General features: G+C 44.4%; 1 protein-coding gene across 4 annotated transcripts in view; it reads right to left on the reverse strand.

Annotated features, from left to right (window-relative positions):
- Positions 1–17,977, reverse strand: part of LOC111147685 (dishevelled associated activator of morphogenesis 2) — a 56,449-nt gene extending 38,472 nt beyond the window's left edge. For 3 of the 4 annotated variants that reach the window (XM_022503909.1, XM_022503907.1, XM_022503906.1), the window contains exons 1-7: positions 17,755–17,977; positions 12,971–13,060; positions 7,555–7,629; positions 7,015–7,109; positions 3,763–4,096; positions 2,604–2,714; positions 1,122–1,225 (exon numbers count right to left, since the gene is read on the reverse strand). In XM_022503909.1, the coding sequence (XP_022359617.1) occupies positions 1,122–1,225; positions 2,604–2,714; positions 3,763–4,096; positions 7,015–7,109; positions 7,555–7,629; positions 12,971–13,060; positions 17,755–17,922 (977 nt within the window). In that variant the 5' untranslated portion in view covers positions 17,923–17,977. The remainder of the gene's footprint in view (positions 1–1,121; positions 1,226–2,603; positions 2,715–3,762; positions 4,097–7,014; positions 7,110–7,554; positions 7,630–12,970; positions 13,061–17,754) is intronic. The other variant, XM_022503908.1, reaches the window with a different exon arrangement.
- Positions 17,978–20,259: the final 2,282 nt, after the last annotated feature.

A 20,259-nucleotide genomic window follows, 5' to 3' on the forward strand; every position in this document is an offset into this window, starting at 1 on the left:
GGGATAGAGAGAGTAGATATTACTTTGAGGATGTCCCTATTTGAGGGTCAACCCCTTTAACTCCCCAGTGAACTAAATCTGAAAGCTTCATTCCGGTGAGGCCAAGGCAAAATCAGAAGGAAGCCACCTGTCTGTAGGCCAGCACTCTTCTCCTTTATAGAACCCCATGCCCCCTCCTCAGGGAGGCTAGCCTAGAGGCCTGTCCCCTTAGATCAGCCTTTCTCAATTTTGTCATTATTGATAACCAGGGCTAGATTTGCCTTGGTTGTGGGAGGCCGATCTGTGCAATGTAGAAGGTTCAGCAGCATTTCTGATCTCTACCCACCAGACACCAGTAGCAGCCCCCACCTTTCAAGCTGTGACAACAAAAACATCTCCAGGCTTAGCCAACTGTCCCTTGGGATAAAATCACCCAGTCAAGGAGTACTGTTCTGCCTCCACCAGGATTCTCATACTGTCCATATGTCAACCTACGAAGCCAGTTTATGGGTCTGTCATTTTTCACCCCATCCATTCCCCAACTCCATTTCAAAAGGGCCCATCCTGTCTCCCTTAAGACTCAGTGCAATAAAATAGTCTACCAATGGGACAGAACCAGAAGAGACAGATAGGAACTTAATTGGAATTAAGGAACACATAGGAATTTAATTGTGCCCTTTTATCAATGAAGGCTTTTACGGCTTCCATTTGGAGTGGAGCAATTCCCTTGCTAAGCAGGAGTGCCCTGCAGGATGTTTAGTATTTCTGGTTTCCCACAATCAATACCAGTTAGTGTCCCCCAACCAGCCAGTCTGAAAGCCAAAGGAATACCACCATGTGTTTCCAAATGCTCCCACACCCACCCTGGGGAAGTACTGCCATGATTGAGGACTACTGGGCCCACCTGCCTATAACATTGGAAATGAGAAAGCAGGTAAGCCAAGAGAGCAGGCAGGGACATAGGTAGGATGTGGGACAGGGGGGTGAGAGCTGTCCACCTTCCCCACACAGAACTGATTTTGAATTGATACTGTGTATGGCAGGTGGTTTCTAGTAGGAAGGGCAGCCTCCTTGAAAGTCCTGATCATCCCCAACTGAGGCACTATCCCCATATGACTGCAGTGGGGACAGGTGGGTCTTACTTGTCCAGGATGGCATTCTCATGCTGCCGGAGTTTGTCAATCACAGGTTGGATCCCCAGCATCAGGAACTCATACCGTAGATGAAGGCGGAACTCCAGATTATCCTGGGGGTCACCAAAGCAGGACCAGACTCATTGGCTTGTGGCTCTTCCACAAGAGTCCCCAGCAGACCCACTCCAGTCATTGTCCCACTACATCACCTGCAACAACCCATCTGGAACTGCCTCGGGTCCAGAGTTCCAAGAAAGGGCAAGAGAAGACACACTTGACCTTGTTATTTACTCCCATTAGGTGTCCTGCCTCACTTCCTTTAAGTCCTTTACCAGTTTTCTCAGCCTTTGGCATCCAAGAGTGGCACCGTAATGTAGAACATAAACTTTGATTTCAGACAGATCTTTGTTTAAATCCCTGCTCTGACATTCACCAGTTTTGTCATTTGGGGAAAACCTTAGTTTTCTCATCTGTAAAATGGCAATGAGATTACCAACAGGATGACATTACATTACCTGATAAAGTATGGTTACCATCTAATCAGAATGGATTAGTATAGCTAGTATTGACAAGGGTGACATCAGCATCTCAGGAACAGACTGTTTTCCCACCCACCTCACCTAACTTAGCTCATCAGGGCTGGTTGCAAGAAAAGTGTGCTGGCAGAAAAGAAGGAAATGTAGAGATCATTAAATTGCCCCCTTGACCTTCAACAAACTGACCTTGATTGGAGCATCTGATTCCCTTAGAATTTGGGGAGTTAATCTGCTCTTCAAGTTCTTCTTCAACTGTTGCTATTTTTAGTCTGAGATCCTATTCTGATCCCATAGTAAGGAAAATCAGAAGCCATATCTCCTAACAGAAGGTTATAGAGGGCATGACCAGCCAACTCAGAAGCAGTTCAACAATCTGAGAGGTTTGAAGCGGTGCGGGGTGAGAGGTTGGGGTAACCAGGTGGTGGGTATTAGAGAGGGCACGGATTGCATGGAGCACTGGGTGTGGTGCAAAAACAAGGAATACTGTTATGCTGAAAATAAAAAAAATAAAATAAAATAAAATAAATTAAAAAAAAAAAAAAGAAGGTCTGGACTAGCCCAGACCTAGTCCAGAAGCAGGTCTTTGGAAAACTCTAGAAAGAAGGGCCTACACTTGCCCTCCTCCCATAAATGATCCCCCACCATCCTAAGCAAGCATCAGTCAGCCAACTTAGGTTTTGTCCAGGACACACCTAATGCACAATGCTACCCATGCAAGAAACTCCTCAAGAACCCCTCATGACAGCAAGGTTCATGATAATCCATTCTTTCTCAGCCCCAAGTGAAAGAGGCAAGAGTTGATAAAGGTAGTCTGAAGACAGTGATGGTAGTGACAGCCCCACCAACTGGAGGTCTTGGCCCCATCCCTCTGCTACATCCCCAGGGAGGCACTTGCACACACTCCCCTGGGGCCAGAAAGTCCAGGAACAGTAAGAGCAAGGAGAAGATGCCTAACCTCTCCAGCTCCAGCATTGAGGACAGCATTGATGAAGGACATGATAGCTGTTTTCAGATTCACTTCATCCCGGTACCGGCCCAAACTTCGGTCTAGCTCATTCAGCAGTGTCTGGATGGAAAGGCAGGACAGGAGAGAAAAGGCGGACTCAGGATCCCACAAGTCCAGCCTTTGTGCCTGTGTTCCCACCATTCTAACCGCCTAGCATGCCCCACTTGCTTGCTATCCCCAATCAATCTAGCTTACCCTGGACCTTCCTGAAAGCACAGCTTTTCCAAGAAGTGTCCTTTGCCTCTCCACGCCTCAGTCTCAGTCCTGCCACTCACCTCCAGAGCTTAGTTTATTTTTTTTTCTTAAGATTTTATTTATTTCTTTGACAGAGACAGATCACAAGTAGGCCGAGAGGCAGGCAGAGGGAGAGGGGGAAGCAGGCTTCCTGCCGAGCAGAGAGCCTGATGTGGGGCTCGATCCCAGGACCCTGAGATCATGACCTGAGCTGAAGGCAGAGGCTTTAACCCACTGAGCCACCCAGGCGCCCCCAGATCTTAGTTTATTTTGTAGGGCTGTGCCAAAATGCTGTTTCAGCACGTTAGAGCTGTTTACAGCTCCAGCTGCTTACAGCTCATAAATCTTCCTACCCAGCTCCCTGACAGCATGGACACTGCCTTTTACCTCTTTGGCAAAGGGTCAGGGGCCACTTTCCACATAGAGTAAGTGCTTAAAAACCTTTGATGACAGAATATACAAATAGCTTATACAGATAGATAAACCATAGCATTTTTAGTGACAGTTTAGATCTATTGACACTTACTCTACATAAGATTTTATACTTACTATCTCATTACTTTTCTGGGGCAGGTCAGGGAGAAGAAAAGAGAATAGCATGGCTTAGGTATCCAGCACTGTTCTTGGGGTCCCCATAGTAAGCACTGGCCCAGGTATAGGGCTTAAAATCTTGGCCCCAGCAACTGCATTCAGGTCCATTTCAGACTCAACCTCTGTGATTCATCAGGCACTGAGCTCAGAGACGTAGACCCATATACCAAGAATCCAGCCTCAAGGAACCCATGGTCTAGTGAGGGGTCCATTATCCCAGCCAAACCCATATCTCTTGAGGTCCCTTATGTCTCTTCATATAAGCGCTCAGCTAGCCCCTCACCTGAAAGCGGGTCCGCTCAGCTGCGTACACCTGGTAGTGGAGCATGGCCTGCAGAACCTTCTTGTGGCCACCAGGAACCAAGCACACAGCACCCAGGATCTCCAGCACGGCCACCTTGGTCTTGCTGTTCTCTGTGCGCAGACTCTGCGCAATGGTGCTGATGGCCTCTGGCTGCGCCAGCACATGCGCCCGCCCCTGGGAGTTGTTCATCAGAGCCTTGATGCAACCGATGAGGGAGGTGTGGATACGACTTTCACAGGTGGCGTGGTCCATGCTCCGGAGGAAATTCAGCAGACAGGTCAAACCCTCCAGCTCAATGAAGCGAGTCACGAACCTGTCCAGGCCAGCTCCATTAGCACAACAGGTCTCCTGAATTTGCATAGGACTCTGTATACACTTTGCAAATAGTTACCCCTGGACCTATGTAACACTGTGTCCCACCTACAGTAGCCACTTGGTTCATTTAGTGCATTTATCTAAGGCATTAAAATCCCATCCCCCTCACAGGAGACTTGTGCCTTATTTGCACCTTAAATGCCATGCTTTTGCAGGTCATTGGCTGTCAGTTGCCTGGCTGTGATGGTATATACATGAAGGGAACGATTGCAGTAATTATTACTATAATTATCACGGCTGTTAAACCTGAAAATTCATCTCCAGAGAGGATGGGAATTAAGAGAATTACAGTCAGAAGACAAAGAGGACTTCCAAACGGGGGTCCATCAGAGTCAGTGAATCACAGGACCAAGGCTGGGAAAGGCACCCTTCAAAGGATCCTGAAGAAAATAGCTAGGTTATCTTGAATATTAACAAAAAGCATTTTAAAAAAGGAGTTAGTTCAGAGGTTCTTAACCTGGAGTCTGTGCTCCCCTAAGGGGCCAATGGCTATCTTGCAGAGGTCTGTGAATGTGGATGGGAAAAATAAGTTATACTTTTATTTTTGGTAACCTCTACCTGAAGTGTATCCTTTCATCTTATGATGAACACGGACAATAAACTATAATGGGATTAGTAGAACCTGTGACTTTGTCACCCAAAGAAATTAGCCATTTTCATATCAAATTATAGCTGTTGCAGGTGTCTCAGACTATCCTTTCTACTCATCAACACTTCAATATCATGGTGGTTGCTAGCTCATGCTGCTTAAGACATAAAGAAGCATCTTAATCACTATCTCACAAATGTTTCATATTTGGTAACTGTATTTCACTTAAAGTGGTTTATTTCTCATCTTATCTATTTTATTATTTAAAAGTATCATTTTGATAAGAGGTCAATAGTTTTCATCTGGTGTCAAAGTTACCCATGGCACACGTGCCTTTACACGCACATACACACAAAGATGCTTAGAACACTCGATTTCATAAAACAGTAACGATCCAAGGAAATGTCATAAATGGAGCTGAGGGAACCGTTGCATATAGTCAATACATTTGGTCCCAAGTGTATTTGTGTATTTCCACACTATTATATAAATATCTCTACAAAATGAAATATACTCTCAAATTAAGTCATTGAAATAGGTATTATTTGTTTCTATTATATGCTTTTCTATATTCTGAGAATTTCTACCATGACTGTCCACCATGACTGTCAGAATTTTATTAAGGGAAAGAACAGTAAACTGAAGTGGGAGAGAAACCTGGCAAACCTCCCTCAACCTCTCTCCTTCTCGATGTCCTCATCCTTCCTGCACCCCCTTCCTACAAGCACCCCACCCCTGGAACCACGCAGGATTAAGATGCTCCCATTCTCCTGAGGCTCTAGTTCCAGGCTCCCAAAGTAGAGAAAGTAGAGAACTCAGCCCAAACCACAGACACACACACACGCACGCACACACACGCGCACGCGCACACACACACACACACACACACACACACACGCAGACCAGTATGCTGGTAAAAACATTTAACAACTGGCTCTCTGAAGAAAGAAAAAAAGGCCTGATGATAGTGTTTGCCAATTTCCACAGTATACATATCCCCAGCATAGCTGATTTCAAGCTATCAATGTGACAACATTGAACATGGAGTTGGGAAGAGATGCAACATTTATAGCACAGTTGGTCCTTGAATAACACAGGTGTGAATTGTATAGGTCCACTTATATGGGAAGTTTTTCAGTAAGCACAGTACAATACTATGGTTACATTTTCCTTATGATTCTCTTAACAGTTTCTTTTCTCTAATTTCCCTTGTTGTAAGAATATAAGATACATGTAACATATAAAATAGGTACGAATCAACTGTTTATATTATCAGTAAGGCTGCTGGTCAACAGTAGATGGTTAGTAGTTAAGTCTTGGGAGAGTCAAAAGTTATATGCAGATTTTCGACTGCATGGGGCTTGGCACCCCTAACACCCTCCTTGTTCAGTGTCAGCTGTATTTCCACCAGGCATATACAACGAATATAAACTCAAGAGCATATATAACAGTCGAGAGCATACATAAAACTAAAATGTAGTAAGATCATTAGGTAATTAGGGAGTGAAAAGTTTCAAGTATTTATTACTTTTGTTTTTGGTATGATTTATTTAGTTTTAAGTTTATGCCACTTATATTCTAATCATAGCCATGTTTAAAAAGCAGCTTGCAAAACTGCTGAAAACTTAACAGTCGGCTCCCACGAGCAGCTACAAGCTCTCAGGCACGAGAAGAAGCTGTGGCTCTTGGCCCACTTTGGACGTTTGCACAGTATGGCCTGGGAAAGGGGAAGGGTCCTTCTCAAACTCATCCCCTTTGCCCAGCCTGCATCACTCTAGGTGGTGGAATCTGGTCCACAGACACCACATCTTCCCCTAATGGCTAGAGTCTCTCTCGCCCACACTGCCCTCCTCCATGGTAGAGACACTGGTTCTTGGGGCTCTTTCTTACATACTTTGTACATAAGACCTCCTTCTCTCCCATTCTGTTCTCTTGAGAAAAACAAGTACCTGCCCTCAATTTCTGCTCAGATAGCTCTTCAGGACCTGAGGTTTATGCCACACTCCTCTGCCCTCTACCCTGGTCCCCCACATGCCCTTCCTCTGGCAGCCTTCCAGCTCTTCAGAGAGAGGGGTTGTAGGAAGCAGAAAGTGGAACAGAGCGCAGAGAGCTCTAGGAGATGCCAGCGGTGGGGAGGTGGGAGGAGGCTGTGGAGATGGCAAGGGGCCTGGGATGGGAGCAGAGCTTTGGGTTAAGCTTCAGGATATTGTGGGGGACCACCAAGTGAAGGGGTGTGGAAGGAAGTGGGAAGGGGAAACATGAGTCACCTCATGGGTTGTGTCCGGAGAGCTGTCTTCAGGTCTTCCACAATTTGGTTCCTCATCTCGGTCTCTTCCTCATCAATGGCATACAGACTCTGCATCTGAGGTAGGTGGAAAGGGGTAGAGGTCCTGCTGGGCTGCCTGATTCCCAGCTGCCTGCACCCCCCAGAGCCCAGGTGTGACCCAGGAGCCACCGTCGACTCAGAAAGGGTGGGGCCTCAAGGAATGGTTTCCTAAGAGGGTCAGATTCTGAGAAGACCCAGGTTCCAATCCCAGACTTCACTTTCCTCATCTGTGGAATGGGGAGAATTATTGGCTCAGCCTATTTTCCAAGACTGTGTGATATACCAATGGTTAATAAGTGTTTAAATGCCTGGGGACCTCCTGAGTCACACAGAGAAGGGAGGCATTATGATTAAAAAAGTAACTGGAAACCTACTGATCCCCAGTGAGTGGGGTGTGAAGGGCAGGGAAAGATGCCAGAGGATCACTCTCCCCATTGGCTTTTCCAGGTGGGGCGGGGGCAGGGGAGGAGCCATTGCTCACCGCCGCCATAGAGTTGATGCGGTCAATGTAATAGTCAGGCCAGCTGGTCGCCAATTTGTTGGGGTCCTCCTGCTCCTGGAAGAAGAAGAAAGACTGTATGGACCACCTGGCAAGATGGGCCCATGGCTTGAGGTCCTGAGCTTCATTCACTGTCAGCAGATTCACTCTCCAGCCCCACCCAGATAGGGATAACTTCCAGGAAGTTGCAAAATCTCTCCAGGCTTCCATTTCTTCCATTGTAAAAATGTAGATAATGAACACTGACTCTCATGACCGGCCAGTGACACAGGCAGAAATCACATGGGTATGTGCACTTTCCATGAACAAGATAGATAATTAAAAATAAATTCTTTTTTTTTTCCTGTTGTATCTGTTCCCTCTTTGCTTCTTAATAAAATATAATTTTAGGTCTGTTGAACCTGATAAAAATCTGTACTTATACTTTATACATCTGTTTTTTTAAATTTTACTTTCTAATACCATTCTTATTGTATTTTACAAAAGTATTGGTTTTTGAGAGTTTGGAATTTTAAAAAAAAACTTGTTTTTTCTCTCAGATTGTTTGAGAAGGACTGATATAAAGCATTTGGTGCAGTTCCTTGGTACATGGTAGGCACTCTGTGAATAGTAACTTCACTAAACGAGGGAGAGAGATTCCCAAAGCCCTGGGTTATGGAGAGAATCAGGAGGGCTTGGTGTAGCTGTAGCTCTGGCAGAACTCAGAGCACAGGGCCTTTGGCCCAGCCCTCAGGTGCCAAGGGAAAGCCTCAATTCTTTCCCAGGATGGGCAAGAACAATGAGAGTTGAGTAAATATTAACGTTGGTTGAAGATCTAGCCCTGTCCTTCAGCCAGTGACTCTGCTTCTGCACATTACATACACCCTGCTTCTTCCTGTCCCTGTCTTATTTGGACATTCCCCTTCACCTGCCTTCTGCTAATTTCCTGCTTTCAAATCTGCACAAAAACTTGCCTCTTCTTGCAGAACCTCGCTGACAAACCACCTGTCTGTTAGCTGACCTGGACTTTGCCCTGTATCCCTCTACTCAAGCTTCACAATTTCGTTTCACAAAATTCAAATTTTAGATCAGTGGGAAAGCTGCCTTGATTTGGTCTTTGTGATTTCACATGACTATGTGTTAACTCTTCATGATGGAAGACCCCCAATTCTATCTTCTGACCTTGGGAAGGGGATCACAGAACTAAAAACAAATGCATCATCAAATAGACACTTTTCTGCCTCTGCCAGCTCATCATTTATCCATCCCATATGCATTAAATGAGCGTCTACTACATGCCAACCACTGTTCTCAGCCCTGAAAGTACTGAGCAAAAAGTCAGTCTCTGTAATTCAGGAGTCAATCCCATTTACAATTGCACCCAAAACCATAAGATACCTAGGAATAAACCTAACCAGACAGGCAAAGAATATGTACTCAGAAAACTATAAAGTACTCATGAAAGAAATTGAGGAAGACACAAATAAAAGGAAAAATGTTCCATGCTCATGGATTGGAAGAACAAATATTGTGAAAATGTCTATGCTACCTAAAGCAATCTACACATTTAATGCAATCCCTATCAAAATTCCATCAATTTTTTTCCCAAGAAATGGAACAAAATAATCCTAAAATTTATATGGAACAAGAAAAGACCTCGAATAACCAGATGAATGTTGAAAAAGAAAGCCAAGTGGTGGCTTGGGTGGGTTGCTCAGTGGGTGGCTCAGTGGGTTAAAGCCTCTGCCTTCGGCTCGGGTCATGATCCCAGGGTCCTGGGATTGAGCCCCACATGGGCTCTCTGCTCACCAGGGAGCCTGCTTCCTCCTCTCTCTCTGCCCGCCTCTCTGTCTAATTGTGATCTCTGTCTGTCAAATAAATAAATAAAATCTTTAAAAAAAAAAAAAAGAAAGAAAAATCCAGAGTGGGTGGCATAACAATTCCAGATTTCAAGCTCTATTACAAAGCTGTCATCATCAAGGTAATATGGTACTAGTACAAAAACAGACATATAGATCAATGGAACAGAATAGAGAGCCCAGAAATAGACCCTCAACTCTATGCTCAACTAATCTTTGACAAAGTAGGAAAGAATGTCCAATGGAAAAAAGACAGTCTCTTCAACAAATGGTGTTGGGAAAATTTAACAGCCACATGCAGGAAAATGAAACTGGGCCATTTTCCTTATACCACACATGAAAATAGACTCAAAATGGATGAAAGACCTCAATGTGAGAAAGGAATTCATCAAAATCTTGAGGAGAACACAGGCAGCAACCTCTTCAACCTCAGTTACAGCAACTTCTTCCTAGACACATCACCAAAGGCAAGGGAAGCAAGGGCAAAAATGAAATATTAGGACTTCATCAAGATCAAAAGCTTTTGCACAGCAAAGGAAACAGTCAACAAAACCAAAAGACAACTGACAGAATGGGAGAAGATATTTGCAAATGACATATCAGATAAAGGGTTAGTATCCAAAATATATAAAGAACTTATCAAACTCAACACCTGAAGAACAAGTAATCTAATCAAGAAATGGACAGAGGACATGAACAGACATTTATGCAAAGAAGACATCCAGATGGCCAACAGACTATGAAAAAGTACTCCATATCACTCAGCATCAGGGAAATACAAATCAAAACCACAATGAGATACCACCTCACGCCAGTCAGAATGGCTAAAATTAACAAGTCAGGAAACAACAGATGCTGGCGAGGATGCAGAGAAAGGGGAACCCTCCTACACTGTTGGTGGGAATGCAAGCTGGTGCAGCCATTCTGAAAAACAGCATGGAGGTTCCTCAAAAAGTTGAAAATAGAGCTACCCTAGGACCCAGCAATTGCACTACTGGGTATTTAGCCTAAAGATACAAATGTAGTGATCCGAAGGGGCACGTGCACCCGAATTTTTATAACAGCAATGTCCACAATAGCTGAACCATGGAAAGAACCTAGATGTCCATCAACAGATGAATGGATAAAGAAGATGTGGTATATAAATATAATGGAATACTATGCAGCCATCAAAAGAAATGAAATCCTGCCATTTGCAACAACATGGATGGAACTAAAGAGTATTATGCTGAGTGAAATAAGTCAATCAGAGAAAGAGAATTATCATATGATCTCACTGAAATGAATGAGGAATTTGAGAGGCAAAGTGGGGAGTTCAGGGTAGGGAAGAGAAAAATGAAACAAGATGGGATCAGGAGATAGACAAACCATAAGAAACTCTTAATCTCACAAAACAAACTGAGGGTTGCTGGGGGGAGGGAGGTAGGGAGAGGGTGGTTGGATTATGGACATTGGGGAGGGTATGTGCTATGGTGAGTGCTGTGAAGTGTGTAAGCCTGACAACTCACAGACCTGTACCCCTCAGGCTAATAATACATTATATGTTAATAAAAAAATAAATTTAAAAAAGTCAGTCTCTGTCTTCCATAGAATAGTCTAGTGCCAGAGGTATAGTGACAAATGCTCTATGGTAGAAGTGTCTATAGTGGGCTGTGGAAGCCCAGGGTGGGGGCATCTCTCAGAGACCCCTCATGAACCTTCTGTGTTAGATGCCCCCACTTCTTATTGAAGCTCAGACAGGTGGGGAGCATGTTAAGGATAGAAGAAGCACCACATAGCAAGAAAGGGGTGTGTGAAAGTGTGGAGGGAGATTACAAGCAAACTGGTTTGGAAGGTAGAACAAGTTGTTCTTACATTTTAATTCATTTTTTACTGAAGTTGTGCAAGAGATCCACTTGCAGGAACTCCACAGTAAATCCATTTGGAAAGTGGAGAAGCACAAGACATGATAAACTACTCCTGAAGTTAATTTTCTCCTCCCTCCCTCTCATAACTTGTACTTTTTAAAGATCTTCGTTTTCACTATAAGAGCTCTGGACACAGCACATAGTATTCTGCAGGTGCCTAATAAATGTGCATCGAGTATACTAGACTAGTGTGCACAGACCCTACATCTTGCCACAGGATCTCGGACTCCAGCAGATCTGAGTTCTAGCAATGGTGCGGCCACTGGCCATGACTGGCTGGGACCTTCAGGCAAGTCCACTGCCTCCTTAGGCTGTCCTCACTTCATGTGCAGAAGAAAGGGGCAGACTGAAAAGTTTCTCAGCTCCTTCCAACTCTAGAATGGTATAGCAGTCTAATCCCCAATTTTACAAGGTCATGGAGCCCCAGATAAGACAAATACCCTGGGTGAGGAGAAGATGAAAAGAGCCATGAACAAACAGGCTCAGGAAACATAAAGAAGCAAAGGCTCAGGACTGCCCCAGAACTGCCTGTCTCCTCCCAGCAGGAGCAGGGCCGAGCCTCAGGTGCAGGAATAACTGGGTCCTAACTCCCAAATTCCTATACTCTAAGGTCAAAGGAACAAGCTGCTAGTCTTAAAAATGGGAGGGTATGATATGAGGAAGTGGAGATGCAACCTGGGGAGTTTGGGGGGTAGGAAATGAATAAATGAAACAAGATGGGATTGGGAGGAAGACAAACCATAAGAGACTCTTAATATCACAAAACAAACTGAGGGTTGCTGGGGAGAGGGGGGTTGGGAGAGGGTAGTGGGGTTGTGGACATTGGGGAGGGTATGTGCTATAGTGAGTGCTGTGAAGTGTGTAAACCCAGTGATTCACAGACTTGTACCCCTGGGGCTAAAAATACATTATATGTTAATAAAAAAATTTTTTTTAATTAAAAAAAAATGGGAGGGTGGAGGGGAGACAAGGAAGATGGACCAAGAAAAAGAGAGGCTAATAAAACAGAAGGGGCGCGAGAGAGATACAGACAAAAAGATGTATAGGAGAGACACAGATATGGAGAAAGACCAAGGGAAGCAGAGGGGAGAAGATAAGATTTAATGAAGCCCCAACTGGAGCCGGGAACACCCCTTCCTAAGGAAGACCATAATCAGGAGACCAATGACATCTCTTAATGAAGGAGAAGAGGGGAAGGAGAAAGTGGGGAGAATGGAGACCAATGTGTGACTTTGATATACTTGCTGCTCTGTAAGGCCGAGCCTGGGATGGGAGGGGGGCCAAAGATCCTGAAGAAGCCACCCTGGCCCCAAATTGATACCTCACAACACAAAGCAGCCCTTGGGTACAGCACAGGACAACACACTCTCCAGGCAGGCATGGGAAGAGAGTATAGACTTGTCATCTTGGTGTCTCCTGGACCCAGCCCTGCTCCTGGAACCCAGTGGGCACCTGCACCAAGGACTTTTGGAAAACAGAATCCCATTTCCCAGAGGGTCAGCTCAATGAGAGTGGGGAAATTTTTTGCCTCCAACACCTAGAATGATGCTGGCATATAATAAATATCTGTTGACTGAGTGAGCAAGCATGGAGACAAGAGCTGTCCCATGCTGGGGACCCTGAGGTGGCCGTGGAAGGGGTCAGACATTGCACCTTCTTCTTGCTGCAGTAGATCTGCCATTTCTTCTCTGGAGGCAGTGCAAACACAGCCTCTCGGTTCTTGTCGGTGAGATCCAATTCATCCTGCAAAGACAAGAAATATGTCAGACCCAGAGATGGTTGACATTAGAATATTCAGTGTTTCAGGAAATTGTAATTCCTCCAAACCTATCCCTCAGTCTACTGTCTCCCTCCAGAGAGTATCAAAGCATGATAGTTCAATTCTTCTTCGGCTAGAAATACAGCCCCACACACCCACCCCCATTCCCTTACATCCACCCAAGCCTGGGCTGCTTCTAGTCATGCTTCCCTTACTTGCTGTCCACTCCCACTTGTCTCTACAAATCCATCCTCCTCCTCCAGGCTCCCCGTTCCCTGCTCACCTCCTTCCTGCACTGCTTTGCAAGTTCCTAACCGTCTTGCCCCAGGTTTCTGCTCTTTATTCTTTTGTCCTTCTTAAGCTGGTCAACATCCTAAGTCAAGGCCTGACAAAGCACTCAGTCTATAGATCTAGTTTGTGCCCCATCCTGCAAGTCTCCCTGTCCTTTGGGTTTCTACCCCAGAAATTCTGGCTCCCCCCAACCTCAGCATAGTCTCAGCACAGGCTGAAAAGAACTGGTGAGGACAAGAAGCTGTCCTCTCTTGGCAAGAAGAGTATGCCATGGAAAGGGAGGTTCTGACCCACTTCCCATGGAGGTGTGCCTGTCAGGGGCAGCTCCTCCGCCCACACAAGGTTGGAGGCTCCACTAGACAAAGCCACACTCCCCAAAGAGTAGAATTGGGTAGTTTTGATATCATAGAATGTAGGGTCATTCTATATGTAGTTTGGAGTGACACTGTAGGTTTGGCTGCACTAGATGGGCTCCAAGAAGCTCTCTTATTGAAGACTTTTCTCTTGTGATTCATGAGCTGTGCTAAGGCTCATAAAAGAAAGAGTTAACGGGCCACAGGAAACAGCCTGCTTTTCAACTCAAGTATTGTGAGCTTTCTTTTTAAATAAAAAGCAATACTTGCATTAAGACAATAAAGTAGGGGCACCTAAGCATCTGCTTTGGGCTCAGGTTATGATCTCAGGGTCCTGGGATCGAGACCCATGTTGAGCTCCCTGCTCAGCCATGAGTCTGCTTCTCTCTCTCCCCAACTGCCCCTCCCTCATTCTCTCTCTCTCTTTCTCTCAAATAACGAAATAAAATATTTTTAAGAAAGATAATAAGGCACATTATTAATAATCTTTATATTTTCAAGAAGGACAAACAGTGAAAGCAATATCTAAGAAAATGTAAGAGTCTTAAAGTATAGGGAAAAGAGATATTGACATTTAAGGAAGAACGTTGAAGATTTTCCTTTACATAGATCAGAACTGTCCAATAGAAATATAAAGTGAGCCAAATGTATTTTTAAAAAATTTCCAGGGACGCCTGGGTGGCTCAGTTGGTTAAGCAGCTGCCTTCGGCTCAGGTCATGATCCCAGCGTCCTGGGATCGAGTCCCACATCGGGCTCCTTGCTCATCAGGGAGCCTGCTTCTTCCTCTGCCTCTGCCTGCCATTCTGTCTGCCTGTGCTTGCTCTCTCTCCCTCTCTCTCTCTGACAAATAAATAAATAAAATCTTTAAAATATTTCCAGTCATAGTAAAAATTAAGAATGGGTGCAGGCACCTGGGGGCTTCAATGGGTTAAGCCTCTGCCTTCAGCTCAGGTCACAATGTCAGGGTCTTGGGATCAAGCCCAGCATGGACTCTCTGCTCAGCAGGAAGCCTGCTTCCCCTCCCCCTCTGCCTGCCTCTCTGCCTACTTGTTGTGATCTCTCTCTATGTTAAATAAATAAATAAAATCTTTTTAAAAATTAAGAATGGGTGAAGTTAAATTTAATAATATATTTCATTTAATCCAACATACCTAAAATATAATCATTTCAACATGTGTTCAACAGAAAAAATTGTCAGTGACCTTGAAAAAAAGAATATAAAGTATCTAAATCATCAAAATCTGGTGTATATTTCACCCTTACAGCTCTTCTCAGTTCAGACCAGCCACATCTCAAATATGCAGCAGCCCCAAGGGACCACAGCTGCCATTTTGGACAGCGCATACAAAGATAATTAGAAACAATGCCCATTAGTTCACCTGCCTTTGGAACTAATGACTCCTGCAGATCTAATGTTAAACAAAGGTTCTTCCCTAGAATCACTCTCTACATATCCCAGTAACAACCTTCGTCAAGATTCCCAGATCCCTGCTTAAAGTTTCTGGAATATTTCCTTTCCATGGTCAGAATCAGGAATCAAAGAAATAGTAGAGATATATGCACCTTACTCTTCCCAGTGCAAACTGTATCTCTTCTTCTTTTACTTACGTAGTTAGTTCCACCTGGTCTGCCCTCCCTGACCACCTACCCCCTGGATCCTGGTCTAATTTACTTAGGCTCAAGGTCAGCCTCTTCCAGCAAGCCTTTCATATCCATTTCCAGGTAAGACCACCTTTCCCTTCCTGCATTCCAGAACAGTTACATTCAAACTTGGATCCTGGTTACTCATGCACCTGTTTTTTCTCATCACTAAATCAATGGTTATTTCTTGGTGATTTGGCTCAGCCCAGGTAGCCTATGACTAACTGCAGACCTTTCACTCCTTATTGAGTCTGTCCTTGTTTCTGTGACAACCACACTCTCTGGCAATCCCTCCTGCTTTGCTCTATGTTCATCCTGGGCTCCCTTGATGTCTTCTAGTCTTCTCTCCTACTGTCAAATGTTGAAATAGCTCTTCAATCTCTTCTCTCCATTCTCACTAATAACATTTAGTCTAAGTCACCATTCTCCTTAGTTTGGATTGCACTAAAACCCTCTTAATGTCCTACCCATAATCCTTCTTCTTTTAGAAGACCATCCTGCTCCATTGACTTTCTGTTACCCTTAAGATCAAGTATGAAGTCCTGTTACTCTCATCTTCCATGGTGAACTCCTAAAGGCCCAGCTCTTTTCTGACTGAAGACTCACATATTATGCTTCTCTTACTGGGGCAACCTCTGTCACTGCTCTGCAACCCTATTCACTTCTCCAGCCATCAATCTGCTTTTGGATCTCAATGGAAATGTCATTCTTTGGGGGCACCATTTTGACCCTCAGTCAATAATTAAACTCTCTGTTAGACATTGCCACAGGCTCATGAATATTCCCTTTCCAAACACTCACTACATTTGTCATTACTGTTCAAAATCAGTCTTCTCTATTAGACTTTATGTTCTTGGAGGCAGGGACCAGCACACAGAGGGCTCTCAAGGAATATTTTTCATTTGCTCAATGCTAATCTCAGTGTTAGCTCAATGCGCAAAACTGGCTCAATGTTAGTTTGCTCTGTTTGTTTGCTGATGCCAGTCTTCTTGCAGACAAGACTTGTGTGACTCATCCTTGTTTTTGTCAAAGTACTTTGTAAGGAGTCCTACTCACTAAAGATGCTCAATAAATACTCGTTAAATAAAAGGGCCAAGGAGAGGAACATCTTTCATCCTGTCCTTCTTTCAAAACTCATGTGCTCTGTTCAAGAAAATGTCCAGCTGTGGTAATATAAGAAATATAGTTTTTCATCTGGCTATTCATTTGTATTCTTCAGAATATCCTTTATAATGCATTGATAGTAGTAAGTGAAGCCTTTCCCTACATTCTCTGAGCCATTCTAGCAAATTATTCAACCTGAGGAGAGGATCATGGGAACTTCCAACTTGCAGCCATGTCTCTCTGAAGTATAGGGCAACATGGGGACCTACTACTTCTGATTGGTGTCCGGGTGGGGGGCCATCTTTGCTTGGCATCGAAAACCCACATATTTACTGTCAGCAGTATTCTGATAAATAAACAAAAAACAAACAAACAGATCTTGGAAGTACTAACACCAATCATGTTCCAAATGTCATTCTATACTAGTAAATACTTTGTTCTCTCCCATCCATTGCTCTACACAGGGTTCAGCCCTAAATCCCGGGGCGGGTGGGTCTGGCATCCCTGATCTGGGAGTCTCCTTGACTTTGTCTCATTACCAGACCTCCAAGAAGAAGAATCATGCTTCTTTCCTGCTCTGTCTCCTTGTGGTCAGAGTATAGAATTTCACATGCTCACTTTGTGAATGGTTCTCACAAAGGTATAGTGCTGCTCTAGTCTGAATGGACATCACAGAGTCAGGAAGAGCTGCTACTAGTGTCAAAGACAGAGCTTCCACCTGCCATAGGCTAGACATGGAATATAATCACCCAGCCCGGGACCAGGAATGAACCAGGTGCAATACAGGCATCTCTACCTCCATATTTCTAGTTAATCATACCTGTTTTGAGGACCTGGTATCTGCCTACAAAGTCCCACTCTGTCCCTTGTTCTTGTATTCTGTATTCTGTATCCTTATATTCTTGTATTCTGAAAGAATCCCAGGGAAGTTCCAGAAAGAAGGTGTCAAATGTTCTGGTATTCTTTGAAGCTCCTCACTGCCTTATTTCACAAAAGCCTGGACTTATTCATTTCAAGATGGCCTAACTGCTGTACCATGAGATCCAGAACCAGCTGGAGATATGAGGTAGGTCCATTCTTCTAGGGATGTATTTCATGGTATCCTCCCCAGTAAATGACTTATTTTTCCCTCATAGCTGAGGTGTCCTGGTGGGCCCACCCTCACCCGAAGCAGAGTTTCATTGGTAGAGATCCCAGCACATGGGTCCCTGCCCTCTGCCCTGCTCTGCCTACTCCAGAATCCCACTCCCCATTGTCAACATCCTCCCTTCTCTGTCCCCTCACTGACCACCAGCTCTGCGAAGCGGACGTTGAGCTCCTCTGGGTTCGGGATAGGACTTGAAAACTCCATATACTGCAGAGGGTGGTTGTCCCGGAGGTTGATCTCAGGGAGGCTGCTGCCCCCAAAGCAGCACAAGAAGCCCAGGCCATGGCGGCTCCTCTTGCGGGGGGCCATGGTCACTCCAGGCCAGGGGGGATAGTCAACAGGCCGATGCCCTAGGTCCTCATTGTGATCTGGAGAGGAAAACAGAGAGCATAGATGGGTCAGGCAACGGCAGCTAGGTAGGCAGGGACAGTGGTCACTGAGCCACCATTATTTCTTTGTCCAACTGCTAGGAGCCCTTGACTCAACAATCAGGCCCGCCCTCCCTTCTCTCACAGCTTCTTTCCACCTGGAGGCATTCCCTCCCCATCATTCCCTCCAGTGTCTCCTGCCACAAACACTTGCAGGTACTCCCTCCATGCCCCCAGAGAACAGAGGTGGGCGGTAGTCACAGAACATGAATTGCACCTTCTCCATGATTGTACAGATGGATATCCCAGTCCCTTTCCTCTAGCAGAGCCATTTTCAGCAGGACCAACTCAGTCACTAGATCCATATTAAGGTGTACAGATGCCTGGTTTAAAGGTTTCATCCAGTGGGAAGGGGAGGGTTGAAGTAGGCTGGAGAGGAGACAGCAAGCTACTTATATGGCATGGCTCCTGGGGAGCAGAGGATAGAAGTCTTCAGAGACTTACAGGGTTTTCTGTCCATTGTGCCCAGGCATGTTTGAATGAATGTGAAATATTAATAGGACATGGGTTCACCACCCATCCATCTAGAGGGAGAGGTAACCTGGGGGAGTCATCAGAGTGAACCTTGAGTAAGGAAATGGGGCTGATCATTGGAACAGTGTTGAGCCAATACTGAAGGAGATCTGGTCAGATTCGTTTTCTATACCAACCAAGAACAGAGGATACCACTTTGGCCAGAGACCAAAACTCATGAACACCCAACAGTTGAGTGGTCATTGTAGCAGAAAGGGTTAAGTTTTTAGCTGGCCACTGGGAAAGATTTGTTCAACGCTGCCCCAGCTTGGGAAGAAATACTGGCCAGCCCTAGTCATTGATGCCACATAGCTTCTAGATGGATAAGCCCAACTACCTGAACATAGGCTTCCCCAAAGTGTTAAAACTACCCTTGACCATTACTGGTTCCCAAACATGCTTTCAGATAACCTGAGTGAGTTCAGGAGAGCTTACCCACAACACTGCTCTCCTCGTTCCGTATTTGTATATCTTAGTTTGGCTGTTGTTGTTGTTGTTGTTGTTAAACATAAAAATGATTCTACCTTTTTCCCTATTATTATCACAGGCCTGGGGTTATGGGTTTTTTTTTTAAATTATAAAATGCACATAACACCAAGTTGATCATTTTAACCATCTTTATGTGTACAGTTCGGTGGTTTTATGTGTATTCACATTGCTGTGCAACCATCCCTACCATCTATCTCCATAATTTTTTCATCTTGCAAAATAGAAACTCTGTACTCATTAAGCACTAATTTCTCATTTCCCTCTCCCCTGAGCCCCTGGCAACTACCACTTTATTTGCTATCTCTATGAATTTGACTACTCTAAGTAGCAGTATGAGTAGAATCATAGAGGTAGAGTCATCCAGCATTTGTCCTTTGGTGACTGGCTTATTTCACTTAAAATCATGTCTTTAAGGTTCGTACACATTATAGTATGTATCAGAATTTCCTCCTTTTTTAAGGCTGAATACTATTCATCTGTATTTATATACATTTTGTTTATCCATTCACCATCAATTGACACTTAGGTTGCTTCCTCCTTTTGGTTATTATGAATGATGCTACTATGAGCATGGGTGTGCAAATATCTCTTTATGTTTCTTCTTTCAATGCTTTGGTACGCATACCAACAAGGGGTATTTTCGAGTCTTGACTCTAAGCTATTTCTCCTAGATTTGGTCATTAACAGAAATGTTCAGAATATACTCATGGTCTTTACCCATACCATTGCTAAAAATGTTGACCACAACAAAGATACAGACAGAGCCAGATGACATAGCTATGTCATCTGGGAATGCCAACAGACTAGTCATCAACACTCTCAGGGAACAGTCCTTCAACCAGCTTGAAATCCATGAACCCACACTCTTATCTTGCCCTCTTTGCTATAAAGACAGCAATCAAGATCTTTCCTGAAGCCTTGTGGAATTTGAGAAATGCCAAATGTAAGGTATACCTCAGAATGGAGCTCTAGAACCTTATCAGAAAAAGATAAATGTGTCATAACTTGTTCCTAGTGAACTCAAGGTAACTTCTGGTGAACATTGCTTTATTTCCTAAACCCTAACAATCCAGCTAGTAACGGTCTAATCTGATCAGGCCTCTAAGTCATCACACATTTTAATTGTCATTCTAGAGGTTTTTTACTAGCTCCATTTTATCTTTCTTTATAACCTTTGTGACAAGCTTTTTAATAGACCCAGGAGAGCCTCAATTAA

The sequence above is a fragment of the Enhydra lutris genome, unplaced genomic scaffold (genome assembly GCF_002288905.1).
Source record: "Enhydra lutris kenyoni isolate GAN:26980312 unplaced genomic scaffold, ASM228890v2 scaffoldscaffold17, whole genome shotgun sequence".
In the NCBI taxonomy this organism is placed as follows: domain Eukaryota; kingdom Metazoa; phylum Chordata; class Mammalia; order Carnivora; family Mustelidae; genus Enhydra; species Enhydra lutris.